At 51.3% G+C, this 15994-nt stretch overlaps 1 protein-coding gene across 1 annotated transcript; it reads right to left on the bottom strand.

The window, feature by feature from the left end:
• Positions 1-9466: 9466 nt before the first annotated feature.
• WFDC2 (WAP four-disulfide core domain 2) lies at positions 9467-13417 on the bottom strand. The gene is made up of 3 exons (XM_047068145.1): positions 13339-13417; positions 12631-12774; positions 9467-9618 (listed from the first exon to the last, which is right to left on the bottom strand). The coding sequence occupies exons 1-3, from the start codon at positions 13415-13417 to the stop codon at positions 9467-9469; spliced, it is 375 nt and encodes a 124-aa protein (XP_046924101.1).
• Positions 13418-15994: the final 2577 nt, after the last annotated feature.

The following is a 15994-nucleotide window of genomic DNA, read 5'->3' on the forward strand; positions in this document are numbered from 1 at the left end:
ACGCATGCGCATACGCACCTCCAAGCGCGGCAACAATCCACCCCAGTAGGCTAGCAGCACCATCTAGTGGAGAGCGGAGCTGTTACACTGAGCCCCGCCCAACTGGGCCAACTTCGCTCTTCAAGAACACAAGTCTCACTGCCGGCTTAGTTTATGGACTAAAAAGCGCTACATAGACTGACTTCTAGGGGAAAACGAAGCAATTTCAGTCCTACTTCAATCTGTTAGCAGGTCCATCTATTCAATTTCTTTCTTTTTTTTTTCTTTTTATCTTTTACACTTCTCTTTCTTGAATACAGGAAGAGAAAAAATTCATTTTTATTTTCAATTTTTATTAAAATATTTTTCTTTAATTTTTATTACTATATTTTTTACTTTTGTGTAAATTTTTTCAAATCCTATTTTACTTCCATCTCTTTATTTTAGTCTACTTCATTGTACTCACCTTTTCAAATTTTGAAATAATTTCCTTTTTTCTTTCTTTTTTTTTTCTCTTTTTTGTTTCTTTTCTTTTTCTTGAATGCAGAAAGAGAAAAACTTCATTTTTACTTTCAATTTCTATTGAAAATATTTTAATTTAATTTTTAACTATAATTTTGCTTTTATGTATATTTTTTCAAATTCTATTTTACTTCCACCATTTTATTTTAGTCTACTACAGTGTATTCACTTTTTCAAATTTTCAAACGATTTCTTTTTTTCTTTTTTTATCTTTTCTCTTTTTTGTTTCTTTTCTTTTTTCTTAAATACAGAAAAAGCAAAAATTCATATTTATTTTTAATTTTTATTAAAAATATTTTTCTTTAATGTTTTTTCTACTATATTCCTTACTTTTGTGTATATTTTTTCAAATTCTATTTTACCCCATCATCTCATTTTAGACTACTTCAGTATATCCATTTTTTAAAATTCTCAAACAATTTCCTTTTTTTCCTTCCCCCCCTTTTTTTTCTCTAATCTGTCAAACCACTTTCAACACCCAGACCAAAACACACCTAGGATCTAGCATCATCTATTTGATTTGTGTGTGTGTGTGTGTGTGTGTGTGTGTGTTTAATTTTTAATTTTAATTTTTTTAATTTCAATTTTTCTACCTCATTAATTCATTTTCTCCCTTCAAAATGACAAAACGAAGGAATTCACCCCAAAAGAAAGAGCACAAAAAAACGACAGCCAGGGACTTAACCAACGCAGATACAAGCAAGATGTCTGAACCAGAATTTAGAATCACGATAATAAGAATACTAGCTGGAGTCGAAAATAGACTAGAATTCCTTTCTGTGGAGATAAAAGAAGTAAAAGCTAGTCAGGATGAAATAAAAAATGCTATAACTGAGCTGCAATCATGGATGGATGCCGCAGTGGCAAGGATGGATGAGGTAGAGCAGAGAATCAGTAACATAGAGGACAAACTTATGGAGAATAATGAGGCAGAAAAAAAGAGGGAGACTAAGGCAAAAGAGCACGATTTAAGAATTAGAGAAATCAGTGACTCATTAAAAAGGAAGAACATCAGAATCATAGGGTCCCAGAAGAGGAAGAGAGAGAAATAGGGGTAGAAGGGCTATGTGAGCAAATCATAATGGAAAAATTTCCTAACCTGAGGAAAGACACAGACATCAAAATCCAGGAAGCACAGAGGACCCCCATTAGATTCAACAAAAACCGACCATCAACAAGGCATATCATAATCAAATTCACAAAATACTCAGGCAAGGAAAGAATCATGAAAGCAGCAAGGGAAAAAAAGTCCCTAACCTACAAGGGAAGACAGATCAGGTTTGCAGCAGACCTATCCACAGAAACTTGGCAGGCCAGAAAGCAGTGGCAGGATATATTCAACGTGCCGAATCAGAAAAATATGCAGCCAAGAATTCTTTATCCAGCAAGGCTGTCATTCAAAATAGAAGGAGAGATAAAAAGTTTCCCAGACAAACAAAAATTAAAGGAGTTTGTGACCACTAAACCAGACCTGCCAGAAATGTTAAGGGGGACTCTCTGAGGGGAGAAAAGATGAAAAAAATATATATGTAAATAAATAAATACCCAAAGCAACAAAGATTAGAAAAGACCAGAGGACACCACCAGAAATTCCAACTCCACAAGCATCATAACGGCAATAAATTCATATCTTTCAGTACTCACGCTAAACGTCAATGGACTCAATGCTCCAATCAAAAGACATAGGGTAACAGAATGGATAAGAAAACAGGCTCCATCTATATGCTGTTTACAAGAGACCCACTTTAGACCTAAAGACACCTTCAGATTGAAAATGAGGGGATGGAAATCCATCTATCATGCTAATGGTCAACAAACGAAAGCCAGAGTAGGCATACTTATATCAGACAATCTAGACTTTAAAATAAAGACTGTTTCAAGAGATGCAGAAGGGCATTATATCATAATCAAGGGGTCTATCCACCAAGAAGACCTAACAATTGTAAACATTTATGTGTCAAATGCGGAAGCACCCAAATATATAAAGCAATTAATCACAAACATAAAGAAACCCATTGATAGTAATACCATAATAGTAGAAGACTTCAACACCCCATTCACAGCAAAGGACAGATCATCTAATCAAAAAATCAACAAGGAAACAATGACTTTGAATGACACACTGGACCAGATGGACTTAACAGATACATTCAGAACATTTCATCCTAAAGCAGCGGAATATACATTCTTCTCCAATGCACATGGAATGTTCTCCAGAATACACCACATACTGGGACACAAATCAGCCCTAAGTAAGTACAAAAAGATTGAGATCATACCGTGCATATTTTCAGACCACAACGCTGTGGAACTCGAAAACAACCACAAGAAGAAATTTGGCAAGGTAACAAATACTTGGAGACCATAGAACATCCTACTAAAGAATGAATGGGCTATAACCAAGAAGTTAAAGAGGAAACCAAAACTAACCCTAACCCATAAGAAACCGCAGGCTTTGGATTGCTCATCTGATGAAAAATTTCCAGAGGGGTGCTTAAGGTATGAGGGGCACAAACACTGGGGACAGAGCAGCTCAAGGGGTCCCATCTTTGTGTGTAATGAGCTCACCCCAATAGGTCTGGTCTGGCTGGGCCTAGGGGTTGATGTCTCTGCTGCGGGGGAAATACAGAGACTTCTGAGTTTAGGACCTCTTCTCTCTGCAGGCAGGACCTACCAATGCCAAGTTGCTCTGTGGCTGAGGGGGTCGCAGCAGTTCACCTAAGTACCACCTTTCAGAGCTGAGCAAACCGAGACCCTCACCAACACGCTGTGGCACTGAATGGAGGGTTGGCATTCTGTCAGCTGTCATTCTGTTCTTAAGCTTCCTCACCCTCTCACTTTTGCCATGACTCTGTGGTAGAATTATCAGCTGGGGCAGGAGGTGGGTATTTGTTGTGTTTGCAATGTGATTATTTCACAAGTTAGTTTCTCGAAGATGCATCCACGGGCAGAAGGCAGAGGGATCCAGGCAGCAGCCACAGAAGACAGCACAGCTGGTACATCCCCAGCTGTTGAAGCATCGGTCGGCAGTTGCACGGAGCGGTGGGGGGGGGGGGGGGGTGGGGGGGGGGAGAACTCAAGACACTAGATGAAGACGCAGGAACAAAAAGGCATTTCTTCCCTGCCCCGTGGCGGTATTGTAACCGCTCTCCCTGCTCCCACATCGCCCTCTAGAGTCTATTCTTAACGTAACAACCTGAAAGATCGTTTCAAACACAAGTCAGATCAGGGCACATCTCTGCTCAGACCCCTCCCGTGGCTCCTAAATTCCCTAGAATAAAAGGCAAAGTCTTTGCGGTGACCACAGCGCCCTCCATAATCTGTGCCCGCGCTACCTCCCTGAGCTCATCGCCCCTCGTGCCCCTGACCCCTCATTTACTCCAACCACGTTAGCCTCCTGGACCATCCTCAAATACTCAGAGCACACTCTGACCTCAGGTCCTTAGTCCTGGAAGTTTCCTAGGTCTGGACCGCTCTTCCCATGGATTGTCACATGGCTCATACCCTCCTTCACTCAACTCAGTACTTGAATGATGCTTAATGAAAGACCTTCCCTGAACACCCTCTGCAAAGAAACCACACCCACCTCAACCCCCACCTTGGGGTTCACCAGTCCTCTTACCCATCTTTGAGTTATCACTTGACATGAGATACATGGTAAACATGAGTTCATTCACACACACACACACACACACACACACACACGAACACACATACACATGCATACACACGTACACACAGACACAGATACACACACACGCACACAACCTCCTTGGTACCAACCTCCCACCATCTATACATAGTAGGCACTCAATAAATATTTCCTGGGTGAGCAAATGCCTCTGCTTATGTTGTTCCTCAGTCAGGGCTATCCTCTACTGGCCTGTTTTTAGAACTTCAGTTTTTTGTGTGTAACCTCCTATTATCCATCCAACCCGAAGCCTGCGCTTTCCTGCCGAACAGATGCTTGTTTCCGCAGAACAGCCCTTGGGACTGGAGATGGGCGCAGAGGCATCAGCAAAGCAGTTTGCTGTTGGAAGTAAGAGAAAGTAAAGGCGGGAAGAAACTCTGCCCTGAACTCTGGGGGTGGGGGGGGGGGTCAACAGGACTGAGGGGTTCTGGGAGGTTCCACGAGAGTGACAGTCCCATCTGGAGCCAGCAATTTATCAGGACTCCTGGCCCTGGGAGCCACCACCACCCTGTGCCCCCCCGCCCCCCCCAGCCAAACTAAGCACGGCTGTGGTCTGGCTACATAATACATAGCTCATCGAGACCTGGAAGAGGGGAGGAAGGGGCCAGTTCAGAGCAGTCCCCCCTTCTTTCCTCTTCACACCCCTCAACCAAAGACCCTCAGAGTCCCTGGCCTGCAGCAGCCACTCGGCAGCAAAAGTTGATCAGAAGAATGTCCTAGGCTGGGGGCTCCTCCAAACCCACCCATTTTCTCACGTGACCCACTCTACCCCTTAACCCTCTTTTTCCAGCAGAGTTCTTCCTGTTCATCACTGGGATCCTTGGTAACTCCAGGAACCCTGGTTCTCTCCACCTCATCTTCCCCAGGAGGCCCGTGGGCCGGGACCCCCTTGAAAAAGTCCCACCCCCACTTAAGTTTCTGGTGGAGGCCCTGAGGGTCCATCTCCCTCAGACCCCAAGTGGCCCCGGGCAGCCTTCTCATGCAGTAAAATCTCAGCCACCAGGTCTGATATGCTGTTGGTGGCACTTCATTTGAGTTAAATCGGGAGCAGCAAATTTGCCCGCTGGCCCTAGTCAGTGGGGAGCTGGTAGCAGCTGCCTGGAGGCCTGGGTTAGGGAAAGGAGGAGGGAGCATGAGCGAAGCAGGTTTGCAGAGTGGGTGCCGGAGGGGAAAGATGGCATGCATACAAAAGGCATACCTCTGCCATCCCTGGGTTAGACGGGACCCTGCCTAGGGCTCTCTCCCCGTACAAACCTGGGGAAAGTGAGGAGAGAGTGGCGGGGGTGGCAGCCACACATTTGGTCCCATCATGGGGCTTCTACCGAGCCCATCTCTGAATGCCTTTGCTGCTGCCCGCAAGGGCTCAGGCGACTCAAGCCTGGGCAGGGACAGAAATCAGAAAAGAGAAGGCTACACTGCCATCTATCGCCAAGGGACAGCCTTATGCACTGAGCACCCACAGGTCCATGTTCACCTTGCATCCCTAACGGGGTGGATGGAGAAGCCCTGGGTCTTTCCTGGTTCATGGCCTGGGGCAGGGACTCACAAGAGGATGAGAAGGATAAGACTGGCCAAACACCAAACCACCAAGCTCTTCTGTCTCCAGACAACTGCCCTTAAGCTGCCCTGATCTCTCACATCCAATGGTGGGTAGAGCAGAGAAGGAGATAAAAGCTGTCCTGGGGTGGGCAGAGGAACATGGAGAGAAGGGGATAAAGAGAGAGGGGCATGGAGGGGGAACAGAAAAAAAAAAAAGGCAATGCGGAGACAGAAAGGGGCAGAGGGAGAGCAAGGGGAAGAGAGAGAAAAGAGAAAGGGATGGTGGGGAAAACAGGGAAAGAGAAAGAGAGAGAGAGGGAAAGAAAAAGGGTAGAGAGGGTGAGGACTGAGACAGGGCTAGGTCTCTGAAAGAACACAGAAGAAACTGGTAGAATTGGTGCCTCCATAGGGCACGGGGCAGAGGGAGGAGGTCAAGGGTGAAAGACTCTTTTTGTTGTTGTCGTTTTCACCTTTTGGATTTTGGTCCATGTGACTGCATTACTTGTACGAAATAATGGTTTGATTTAAAAAACCAGTTAAGGGGCGCCTGGGTGGCTCAGTCCATTAAGCATCTGACTCTTGATTTCAGCTCAGATCGTGATCTCACGTTTCGTGAGTTCAAGCCCAGTGTCAGGCTCTGTGCTGGTGACATGGAGCCTGCTTGGGATTCTCTCCTCCTCTCTGCCCCTCCCCCCTCTCAAAATAAATAAACGTTAAAATAAATAAACAAACAGATAGATAATGAAAAACAATCAAAGGACCAATCAAAGGACCCCAGTTTTGCCAACTTCTGTCCATGTGGCCGCAAGCAAGTCACTTGCTAGACTCCTGGTCTAGAACACGGGACTGTCATCAGCTACATCGAGGGTTGTTTTGTGGCTCCAGGAGATCTCGCAAACAAGTCTCCCAGCCCTGGGTCCGGGGCACAGAGAAGTGTTGCAGGCCCCGGCAATGAATGGGAGTGACTTTGGAAGCATTCCATCCCATCTCTGAGCCTGTTCTCTCTTCCACGTCCCTCCCGCCGAAAGGACAACCACCAACCTCCCAAAGAAAACGCTATTATACGAGTAGTACACGAGCCAAGCCCTGAGTGTATGTTCACTGTCTCACAGTTGATCCCTCCCTGGACTTCATGCCAGGATGACCTGGTCGCCACCACCCCCTCCCCCACCCCACCCCACCCCCCATCAATCCAGAGTCAGGAGAGACAGGGACAGAAAGGTTAAGAATGGAGGCCATGGCCCTTCCCCCAGTGCTGGAAACGGTCACTTTATTGGTTGGAAAAGACAGAAGCTGTGCTCGGCTCTGGAGGGAGTGCAGAGGCCAGAAAGAAGGGAGCCCAGCTGGGCTGGAGCCAGGCAGGGCCGGGCAGAAACTTCCACTCCCCCACTCCTCGGGTGGTGGTGGCTAGAGCTGGAGGAAGAAAACCATAATAATACATCAACAGCAATACGCAAAATACTAGACAAGAAGACAGAGCTTAAATTCTGGACCAACCCCCCCCCCCGACTCCCCCCTTCCAACACACACGCACAGCAAAGCCTCACCTTCCTGAGGCCCTGGGGCTCTGCCTGCACTTCTCTGCAGGTCCTGGACTCACCTCTTCTGCTTCAGACCTGCCTGGGACATACCTGGGTAACCGTGGCCCAATTGACCGCTGGGGCCTTCCTGAGGGACAGCCATCACTTATCTCCCTCAAAGCCCTTCTGCCTCCAGGAAGTTAGAATGTCTCCATTCCTTGGGTTAAGCTGGGATTCGCTGGTCAAGGAGATCTTATTGATCTCATTTTACAAGCAAAATAATTGCAGCCCCGGGAGGTAAAAAGCTAGTGAAGTGAAATCCACACCCGGGTCTTCCTGGCCACCAAGTCCAGCCACCTACTGGCAGTCAGGGAGGCAGGAGATGATTGGCATCACTGGAGAGCTCTGGGCCCTTGGAGACCGTGGTTCCCTCCCAGGCACTGAAGGGACACCTTGAAATAGCACCCACAGGGCCTCGGGCACACCCTCCCCTCTCTGTAGCCTCAGTCCTCTCACCTGGACAATACCGGGCCCCACTAGTGACCTGTCAATCCCCCGGGGTGAGGGCTTATCAAGGCAGCCCCACCATCAATACTGAGATGTCAACCAAAGGGCACTTCCAGGTTCTTGCTCCCCCTGCACCTCACCCCACAACCGACCTTCCAGTCGTCCCTGAGGGCTGGCCAGGATCATCCCTCTGCCAAGCCTGCTCCCTCCCACCACCACGCCACCTCCCACCCCATGAGGCTTTCTCCTCTGTTCCCCCAGCGCTCAACCCTTCCCCCAGTGCAGCACTGATGACAGGCTCTCGGAGTGTCCGTCCATCCATCTGCCTCAGCCATGGGGCTGCAAGCCCTGTGAGGAAGGGCAGTGGACACCTTCTGCCCCAGCACCTGGCACAGAGACCTGGTCACAGTGCCCGACGTCCCCAAGGGCCAACCAAACACGAGCTTGGGGTCTTGTATTTACTTCCTCACACTTACTCTAGGACTTGATATTGTTTTATTTTTAGTTGTTACTAGAGGAAGAGAGGCTCCACAATCCTTTCCTTACATGGGCAGAGCCACCACCAGAGGTGGCCAGATGTGGCCCCGGCCTGCTACAGAGCAAGTGCCCCTCACACTTCAAATATACATTTGATGTCTGCCGTGTGTGTCCTGAGAAGCCACGCTTTGGGCGAAACTAAGGATCAGCCTTTGGCCTCCCACTGGCCACATGCAAAGAGCTTCTCACCTCCCCACCTGCTCCTGGCACTGTCCACTGTCCTCTCTCCCAGGGCACAGCTGCTCCCCCAACTGCTGACTTTCTAAGTGCATGCTAAGGCAACAGAGGAAATCTCTTTCCCTCATAGCCCAATTCATCAGCTGTCCCCTCTGCCTTCACATACGTCCCAAACATAGCCACCTGCCTCCCCTGGTCTATCACCTCCCAGCTGACTCTTGCAGGAGCCTCCTAGCTGGTCTCCTGCTTCTGCCACTGCCCCTCTACAGCCTATTCTCCACCGGGCAGTCGGAGCAATCATTTCCAAATCTGAGTCAGAGCACGTCCATTTCCATGGCGGCCACATCTCTGGGTCAAGACTAAAGTCCTGTAATGACCTATCAGGCCCCTAAGACGTGCTCCACTTACCCCTGACCGACCTTCCTCTTCCTGTGCCCTCCTCGCTCTCACCCAGCCTCCTGGCTTTTCATGAAACACCAGGGATGCTCCTGCTTTTGCACCTGCTGCCCCTTGCCTGTGACACTCCCCCCAGATATCCTCACGCTCCCTCCCTCAAGTTCTGGCAAGTCTTTGTTCAAGTGCTGCCGTCTGGGTGGGACCTTCCCTGAGCATTCCTGTGGGGGGGGGAAAAAAAAACGGCAACCCCACTTCCTGCCCACCCTGCCCCACCCCTACTCCCCTTCTGTTTCTTTTTTTCTCCGGGGTACTTTTCTCCCTCGAACATTCTACAGAATCTACTTCCTTATTTATTTTTCTTTGTTGCCCATTAGCACATAAAACCCGTCAGAGTTTTTGTCTGATTTGCTCACTCACGGGCCGCCCTCAGTACCCAGAGCCGTGCATGGCACATGACAGATAACAGATTCTTGCTGACTGGATGAAAGCAAGTAAATGGACAGACATGAACAGAGCTGTGTTCTCCAGGTCCTCCTTTTCAACCATCTTTACCCATAGGCTTCGGTGCACTTCCTCCCCCCCCCCCCCCCCACCTACCTCAGAAGACGGGAGTGATGCAGGACACCTTCCCGCAACCATTGTAGCAGCATTTCAACAGGCCAGGACACTGGCTGTCCACCTTGCACTGGTCCTGGCAGAGGCCGAGCTGGGGGAAGTCAGTGTTCACGTGGGGGCAGGAACCTTGCTTTTCTGGGGACAAAAAGGAGCAACGGGAAGTGGGCAGAGGGGATGCCGGGAGATGAACACCCCTCCCGGCACCCCCCCCACCCCGCCCCCGTGTCACAAACAGTAAAGCTGCCCGCCTGTCTGAGTTGATCCCAGAGTCGCCTAGCAAGACCGTCTGCAGACCTCTCCTCCTCCTGCTCCCTCCACCCGCGATTTTGAAATCACAGAACGTGAGGTCGAGGCCCAGCTCTGCCTTTTCCTATCTCTGCGGCCTAACGTGGAGAGCAGAAATGTCCCAGAGCCGCTGTGCCTTCGGGTGCTACGTGAAATCACCGCTGCCCACATCATGGGGTTGTTGTGAAGCCATGGGGGCCATGCACATGCACTCCTCACCGAGAACCAAACTGCTTTGCCACAGTGATGAGAATGAGCACTGCTGAGTTAGCACTTGCTTAGCTCCTACCGTGTGCCAGGCATTATTCTCTGCACTCGACATATATTAACCCCTCTAATCCTCACAATAATTCTACAAGAGGGAGAGGTACTGTTAATATTTCCTCAGGTTACAGATGAGGAAACTGAGGCACCAAGAGGTTAAGTAATTTGTCTATTACTCCACCCATGGAGGCAGGACTGGAAACCCAGGAATCGGGCTTCAGAGTCTGCGCACCAGACACCCTGCTGCTTCGTAAGCTGTGCACGTGTGAGGGTTTGCACACCCACGGTCTCTTCACTCACTCCACGCCCCCCCCCACATACACTCACTCATCCATGGCTCACTCACAGACAACACCGCAGAGAAGTGCTGCTGACAGTGTTCTTGGTGTAGATCCATTACCTCCTCTAATCCTCACATCAAGTATTTCCTCTGTCGGGGCTGTTTCTAACCCTGCTCCTATCTCAGACCAGGAAAGTGAGGCACAGACAGGTGCCACCAACACCACACCGCTGGTAAGAAGCAAAACCAACACCTGAGCCCAGCCTGTCACCACCCATTTACACACACATACACACACACACACACACACTCACCCTATGCTCAACTTCCTGGGTCAAGGAGAAGGGAGCTGGGCTCAATTCCCAGAAGCCCCAGGAGCGAGCCCAGCCAAAAGTCAAACACAGGCACAGAAGTGGCTGATTAGCTGCGGAGGACAGGAGTGGCTGATTTCCTAGCACAAAGAAATCCATTCCCTTGCAAAGGGCAGGAGATCTGGATACTGGGCTTCTCTGGGACAAAAGGGAGTCGGGAAAGGGTTACCGACAAATTGCGCCACTGTGTATAGAGTATCTACTCTCCACAAACACATCTTCAGTGTGTTATTTCATTTAGCCCGCATGTTAATCCTACAGGGTTTGGGATTATTATCCCCAGTTTGCCGAAGAGAAAGCAGAGGCTTGGAGAGGTAAAGCGACTTTCTCAGGATCACATGACTAGCAGATGGCAGAACTAAGATCCTAGTCCAGGAGGCCATCTGGCTCCGTCCCTCTTCCTGCCTCAGTCTGTCCATCTGAGACAAGGGACCAGAGGAGACGGCACCTAACAGTCAGGCACTCCTTCTGTCCCCAAGGACCTCTCTCGTCTGTCTGTCTGTGTGTCTGCCTCGTGCTTCCTCTCTCTCAAGCTCCACCTCTCCTGCTGGTCCTCCTCTCTGTGCTCCAGGTTAGAGGCCTCCAGACCCAGGAGCTGCTGATGGGCAGCTGACCAGCCAGCTGATGGGCCAGTCGTCCCTCCACCTCTCCGCTTCCTTGCTCGTAAATCTGAGGTCTCTAATTATAAACAGTCCCAGCCACTACTGGTATCTTGGGAGAAATAACAGACCATGAAGATCACAGGGGTTGTATCCTGGATAAAGACCAGTAATCACAATACCTGGGTACCCCAGGTCATATCCTTGCTTCTAGCCCTCAGTTTTCCCTCTGAGAAGTGAGAAGCTTGGATTCCACCTTGTCTAAGCCCATTCCCTGCTCTGATGACCGTCCCCATAGCCTGGTGGGAGGGTAAGCTCTAGCAAGGACCTTTTGTGGACCCCCCAGGTCTTCACATAATTCCCTCTCTCTCCTTACAGTGGAAGAGATTGTTTTTTTGTTTTTTTTTTTAATTTTTTTTTTCAACGTTTATTTATTTTTGGGACAGAGAGAGACAGAGCATGAACGGGGGAGGGGCAGAGAGAGAGGGAGACACAGAATCGGAAACAGGCTCCAGGCTCTGAGCCATCAGCCCAGAGCCCGACGCGGGGCTCGAACTCACGGACCGCGAGATCGTGACCTGGCTGAAGTCGGACGCTTAACCGACTGCGCCACCCAGGCGCCCCTGGAAGAGATTGTTTTAAAGAGGAGGAAGGGGGAAGGGGTGCTCTGGGAGGAGTCCCAACTTCCTTCAAACCAGCCTTCCAAGAAGGGGCAAAAGTTGAACTTCGCTATGACTCTTGCGGAGCTACGGAGTGACGGTGCGGCCTGGGCAAGAGCTTTTCTCTGACGCTCACAACCACATCTTTAAGATGGGCTCGGCGCTCCGCTAATTCTGTAAAGTGTCTTTCCGTCTGGACAGGGGAAGCCAGGGGAGTCTTGCCAGGCCAGGCGCTCCAAGTCCTTCCGCCAGAGCTGGGGGACGCCCCAGGGGAGGGACTCCGAGAGGCCCGAGCGCCCCAGGTGTTGGGACCCAGCCCACTCGCCTGCCCCGGGCTTCCCTGCGGCTCCAACCAACCGCGGAGGAAACTGCGAACCGGGTGCCCTGACCTCCGGAAACACCTTCCAGCCTGTGCTTGCCGGGAAATCCGTCACGCACCGGGGAATGGAATCCGGCCAGGGGTGGGGGACCTCCCTTCCCCCGCTCCCCCGCTGCGCTTCAGCGACGCCTCCCCCCCCCCCCCGCCCGGGGCCCCGAGAGGGAGCGCAAGGCGGATCGGGTTCCATCCGTCTCCACTCTGCAGGGGTCCCTGGGTGCGGCGGGAGCGTCCCCCTGCCCCGATCCCGGCGCTCTGCCTCCTCCAGCGCACGGCGCCCTTCCCCGCCCCGCACGGGGCGCCCCGGGGTTACCGTCGGGCAGGTGGCAGATGGTGGCGCAGCCGGCCTGGCAGCACTTGAGGTTGTCGGCGCATTGGGCGTCAGATTGGCACTCCTGCGTACAGTTCAGGTCCGCCTGCAGCTGGGGGCACACGCCCGTTTTCTCCGCTTCTCTGCCTGGGAGGCCGACGGTCAGTGGGGCCAGGAGCCCTAGTCCCGGAAGACGCCCACCTGGGGCCCCAGATCTCCAGCTCCTAGGAATTAAGTCTCTGGCCCTAGGCGCCCCCCTTACAGCCTTCAGAGGGCCCCACCTCCAGGCCCGGGGTCCCCGACACTTGTGAGTACAGGGTTTACCTAACCCTTGTCCTCAGAGCCCTCAATCCTCGGGGGACCACCCCCCCGCACAGCTGAGCATCTAGAAGCTTCCGATGTGTCTGTCGGCAGAGGGTCCCCCCACCCGCCACTAAGTCTCCACCTTCGGCACAGAGCCTCTGCCCCAAATTTCAGTCTTCGTTGGTCTCCCCCACCTCCAGCACATTGGACCCCACACCTTCAGCTCCAAGGGTCACCACCTTCAGGCACCAGGGAATCCTCAAATTTTGGTCTTCATGGGTGTCCCCACTTCCGCCCCCAGGAATCCCCATTCCTCCAGCTCTCAGGCTACGTGCAGCTAGCCCCGGGCCTGTCCTGGCGCTCCGGGAGCGGCCCCTCTGGGCGCCGGGGTACCCCCGCCCGGCTCACCTGGGACAGGGGAGAGGCCCAGCAGCAGCAGGCCGAGGAGGAGAGGGACGGCGTGAAGGCCGGGGCGGCAGGCAGGCATGGTGCTGCGCCGGGCGGGGTGCAAGTGTGAGCCGCCGCCGGGATGCGGGGATTTAACGACGCGCGCGGGGAGGAGTGGGGCAGGGGTGGGGCGACGCCGGCGGGGGGGGGGGGGGAGAGGGCTCAGCGGCCACCGCGGGCGGGCTGCCACCTCACTCCGTTTCACAATCCCCCAGGATCAGATGTCACTCTTGGCCCCGGTGGGAACCAGGAACCTGAGCAGCTTCCAGGCCTGGCGCAGCTATAGACCAGCTGCGGCCAGACCCTTGTCCCGCTCCTCCCTTCCCCCTACCCCCTGGGGCCTGAGCACCGGGCTGCGGTGGCGAGGGCCGGGCCCCTGACTCCTGAGTCTCCCTGTAATGCCCGGAGAGGGAAGGGCAGGGCCCACAGGAAAAGCAGTAGAGCCTGGGGATTAAGTGGTTAGATTTGGGGCAGCTAGATCAGCGTGTTGAAGGGTTGAAGGGTTAGTGATGGAGGGCTAGTGTAGTGATACAGAGCACACGGTAGGGGCTACAGAAAAAGCAGTTGTTTTAAATAAATGAGCCCATTTGGCACAGAAACTGAGGCCCATGAAGGTGAAACCCCTTTTAAGAGCCTCAAACCATTTTGGACATGTTTCTCTCTCCCTCACCTTGTCTTGTCCTGTCTGTTCGTTCTTTCTTTTTCTTTCTTTCTTTCTTTCTTTCTTTCTTTCTTTCTTTCTTTCTTTCTTTCTTTTCTCCATCCCTTTTCCACACCAACACTCTGTCAGGGCTGACTGTGTGCCAGGATCAGTACTCATGGTCTCATGGAGTCTCATCCATCTTCCCAGCAGAGCTATGAATCGAGAATTACTATTATCATCAGCTGTATATGCCAGTCAGAGATTTCGACCTTTCCCTCAAGGTCCCATGCAAAGCTCTAGAGACAAGGTTCTGGACCCACATCTCCTTCCCTTCAAGCCCTTGTGTTTTTTCCCATTCCATCATAAATATACACTAGGTGCCTACCACATGACACATATCGGGCAAGACAGTTGGTGCAGAGAAATGGAAGGAGCCATCTGGCGTTGACTGCGCGGTGGTGGGGTCTGGGTATGATTTCATCTTCATTATGTCCCAGCTGAGGAAACTTGAATGAATCACCTCCCTGTTCTGAGCTTCCACTCTGTCATCCACAAAGATGGTGACCGTATAAGAATTCAGGGAGAGGGGCGCCTGGGTGGCGCAGTGGGTTGAGCGTCCGACTTCAGCCAGGTCACGATCTCACGGTCCGTGAGTTCGAGCCCCGCATCAGGCTCTGGGCTGATGGCTCGGAGCCTGGAGCCTGTTTCCGATTCTGTGTCTCCCTCTGTCTCTGCCCCTCCCCTGTTCATGCTCTGTCTCTCTCTGTCCCAAAAAAAAAAAAAAAAAAAAAAAAAAGTTGAAAAAAAAATTAAAAAAAAAAGAATTCAGGGAGAACATGAATGTAATGTTACTGCCATGGACCCGCTGTGTACTCACTGAGGGCTGGGTCCACTTGATTGACATAGGAACTCCAGCCTGGACACACAGCACGTTGTAGATCAGCGAGTGTGAGAGCTCGATAAATGGTGTCTCCTGTAACCAACGAGCCTGATAAGTATATACCCAAGCTTTAGAATCCAGGCTGGCAAAGGTTAGGGTTAGCCAGGGCATTAGACAAGACCCTACCTGCACCAACAATCTGAGGCTTTGTAAGCCCCAGGAGGTCTTTGCTGCTGGAGGCTAGAGGGTATCTGGGGCACCGACCATTGGGATGACCGGTGAGTAGGGCTTTGGTGACATGAATATATCAGGCCACTGTCCCCTGCTAAAAGAGGCCGAGAATGCCTCCCCCACCTTCCCATGCCCGTCCTGGGGAATAGAGATGTGCCATGGTTGCAAGGGGCCAGGGCTGCTTACTGAGGTCGGAGAACAGTCAGCAGCAATGAGGCAGGAGCCAGGGGGGGACAGCACTAGGCACACTCCTGAAACTCAGTCTAGGGCATACAAAAGGCTAAAAGCCTTTGGACCCAGTTGGCTACTGGGCTGTATTCAGCCTTGGGCACAGCTTCTTTCTTACACAGCTACCCAGGCAGGGAAACTGCCCAGCCATGCTCCTCCCCAGCCTTTGCACCCTCCACCTCCCAACCCCGCCCCACCTTCCCTACTGGTTGGCTCCGGCTGCTTGCAGGAATGCCACTTAGTCTGAAGCTGAGGGGGTTGGGTAGGCCAGAAGATGGAGAAGAGTTTCCTCTGCCAATGGCCACAGCATGAAAAGATGTTTCACTTTTGTGATCCTAGGCTCTGTGCTAAGGGCATGCATATATATATTTCCCTTCTCCGTAAAAGGTAATAAGGGCAGAGGCTTTAGAGCCAATACATTTGGGTCTGAGTCAGGGGTTGGCCACTTCCTGGTGTTAAATAACACAAGTTAAATGGAGTAAATTTTAAAGACCTAATTAGCTTTGCTAATTGACTCATGAATGGGGCAGCATTCCATCCAGCAAGTAGAGGGGAGCTCCAAAGGGGGCTACAGAAAAGGAAAGGTTTTTAAAGGTAAAGAAGGAGCAGAAAAAAGTATCTATTTATTGTCTTGG

This window comes from Lynx rufus, unplaced genomic scaffold (assembly GCF_022079265.1).
Source record: "Lynx rufus isolate CCGP_SWC_20201006 ecotype Redwood Valley unplaced genomic scaffold, mLynRuf1.p SCAF_8, whole genome shotgun sequence".
Taxonomy (NCBI): Eukaryota; Metazoa; Chordata; class Mammalia; order Carnivora; family Felidae; genus Lynx; species Lynx rufus.

Coding starts and splice junctions, on each gene's coding strand:
- WFDC2 (XM_047068145.1), bottom strand. CDS start 13,417: ATGCCTGCCTGCCGCCCCGGCCTTCACGCCGTCCCTCTCCTCCTCGGC. Junction 12,775..13,338: donor GGGCCTCTCCCCTGTCCCAG/GTGAGCCGGGCG, acceptor TCGGCCTCCCAG/GCAGAGAAGCGGAGAAAACG. Junction 9,619..12,630: donor CATCTGCCACCTGCCCGACG/GTAACCCCGGGG, acceptor TTTTGTCCCCAG/AAAAGCAAGGTTCCTGCCCC.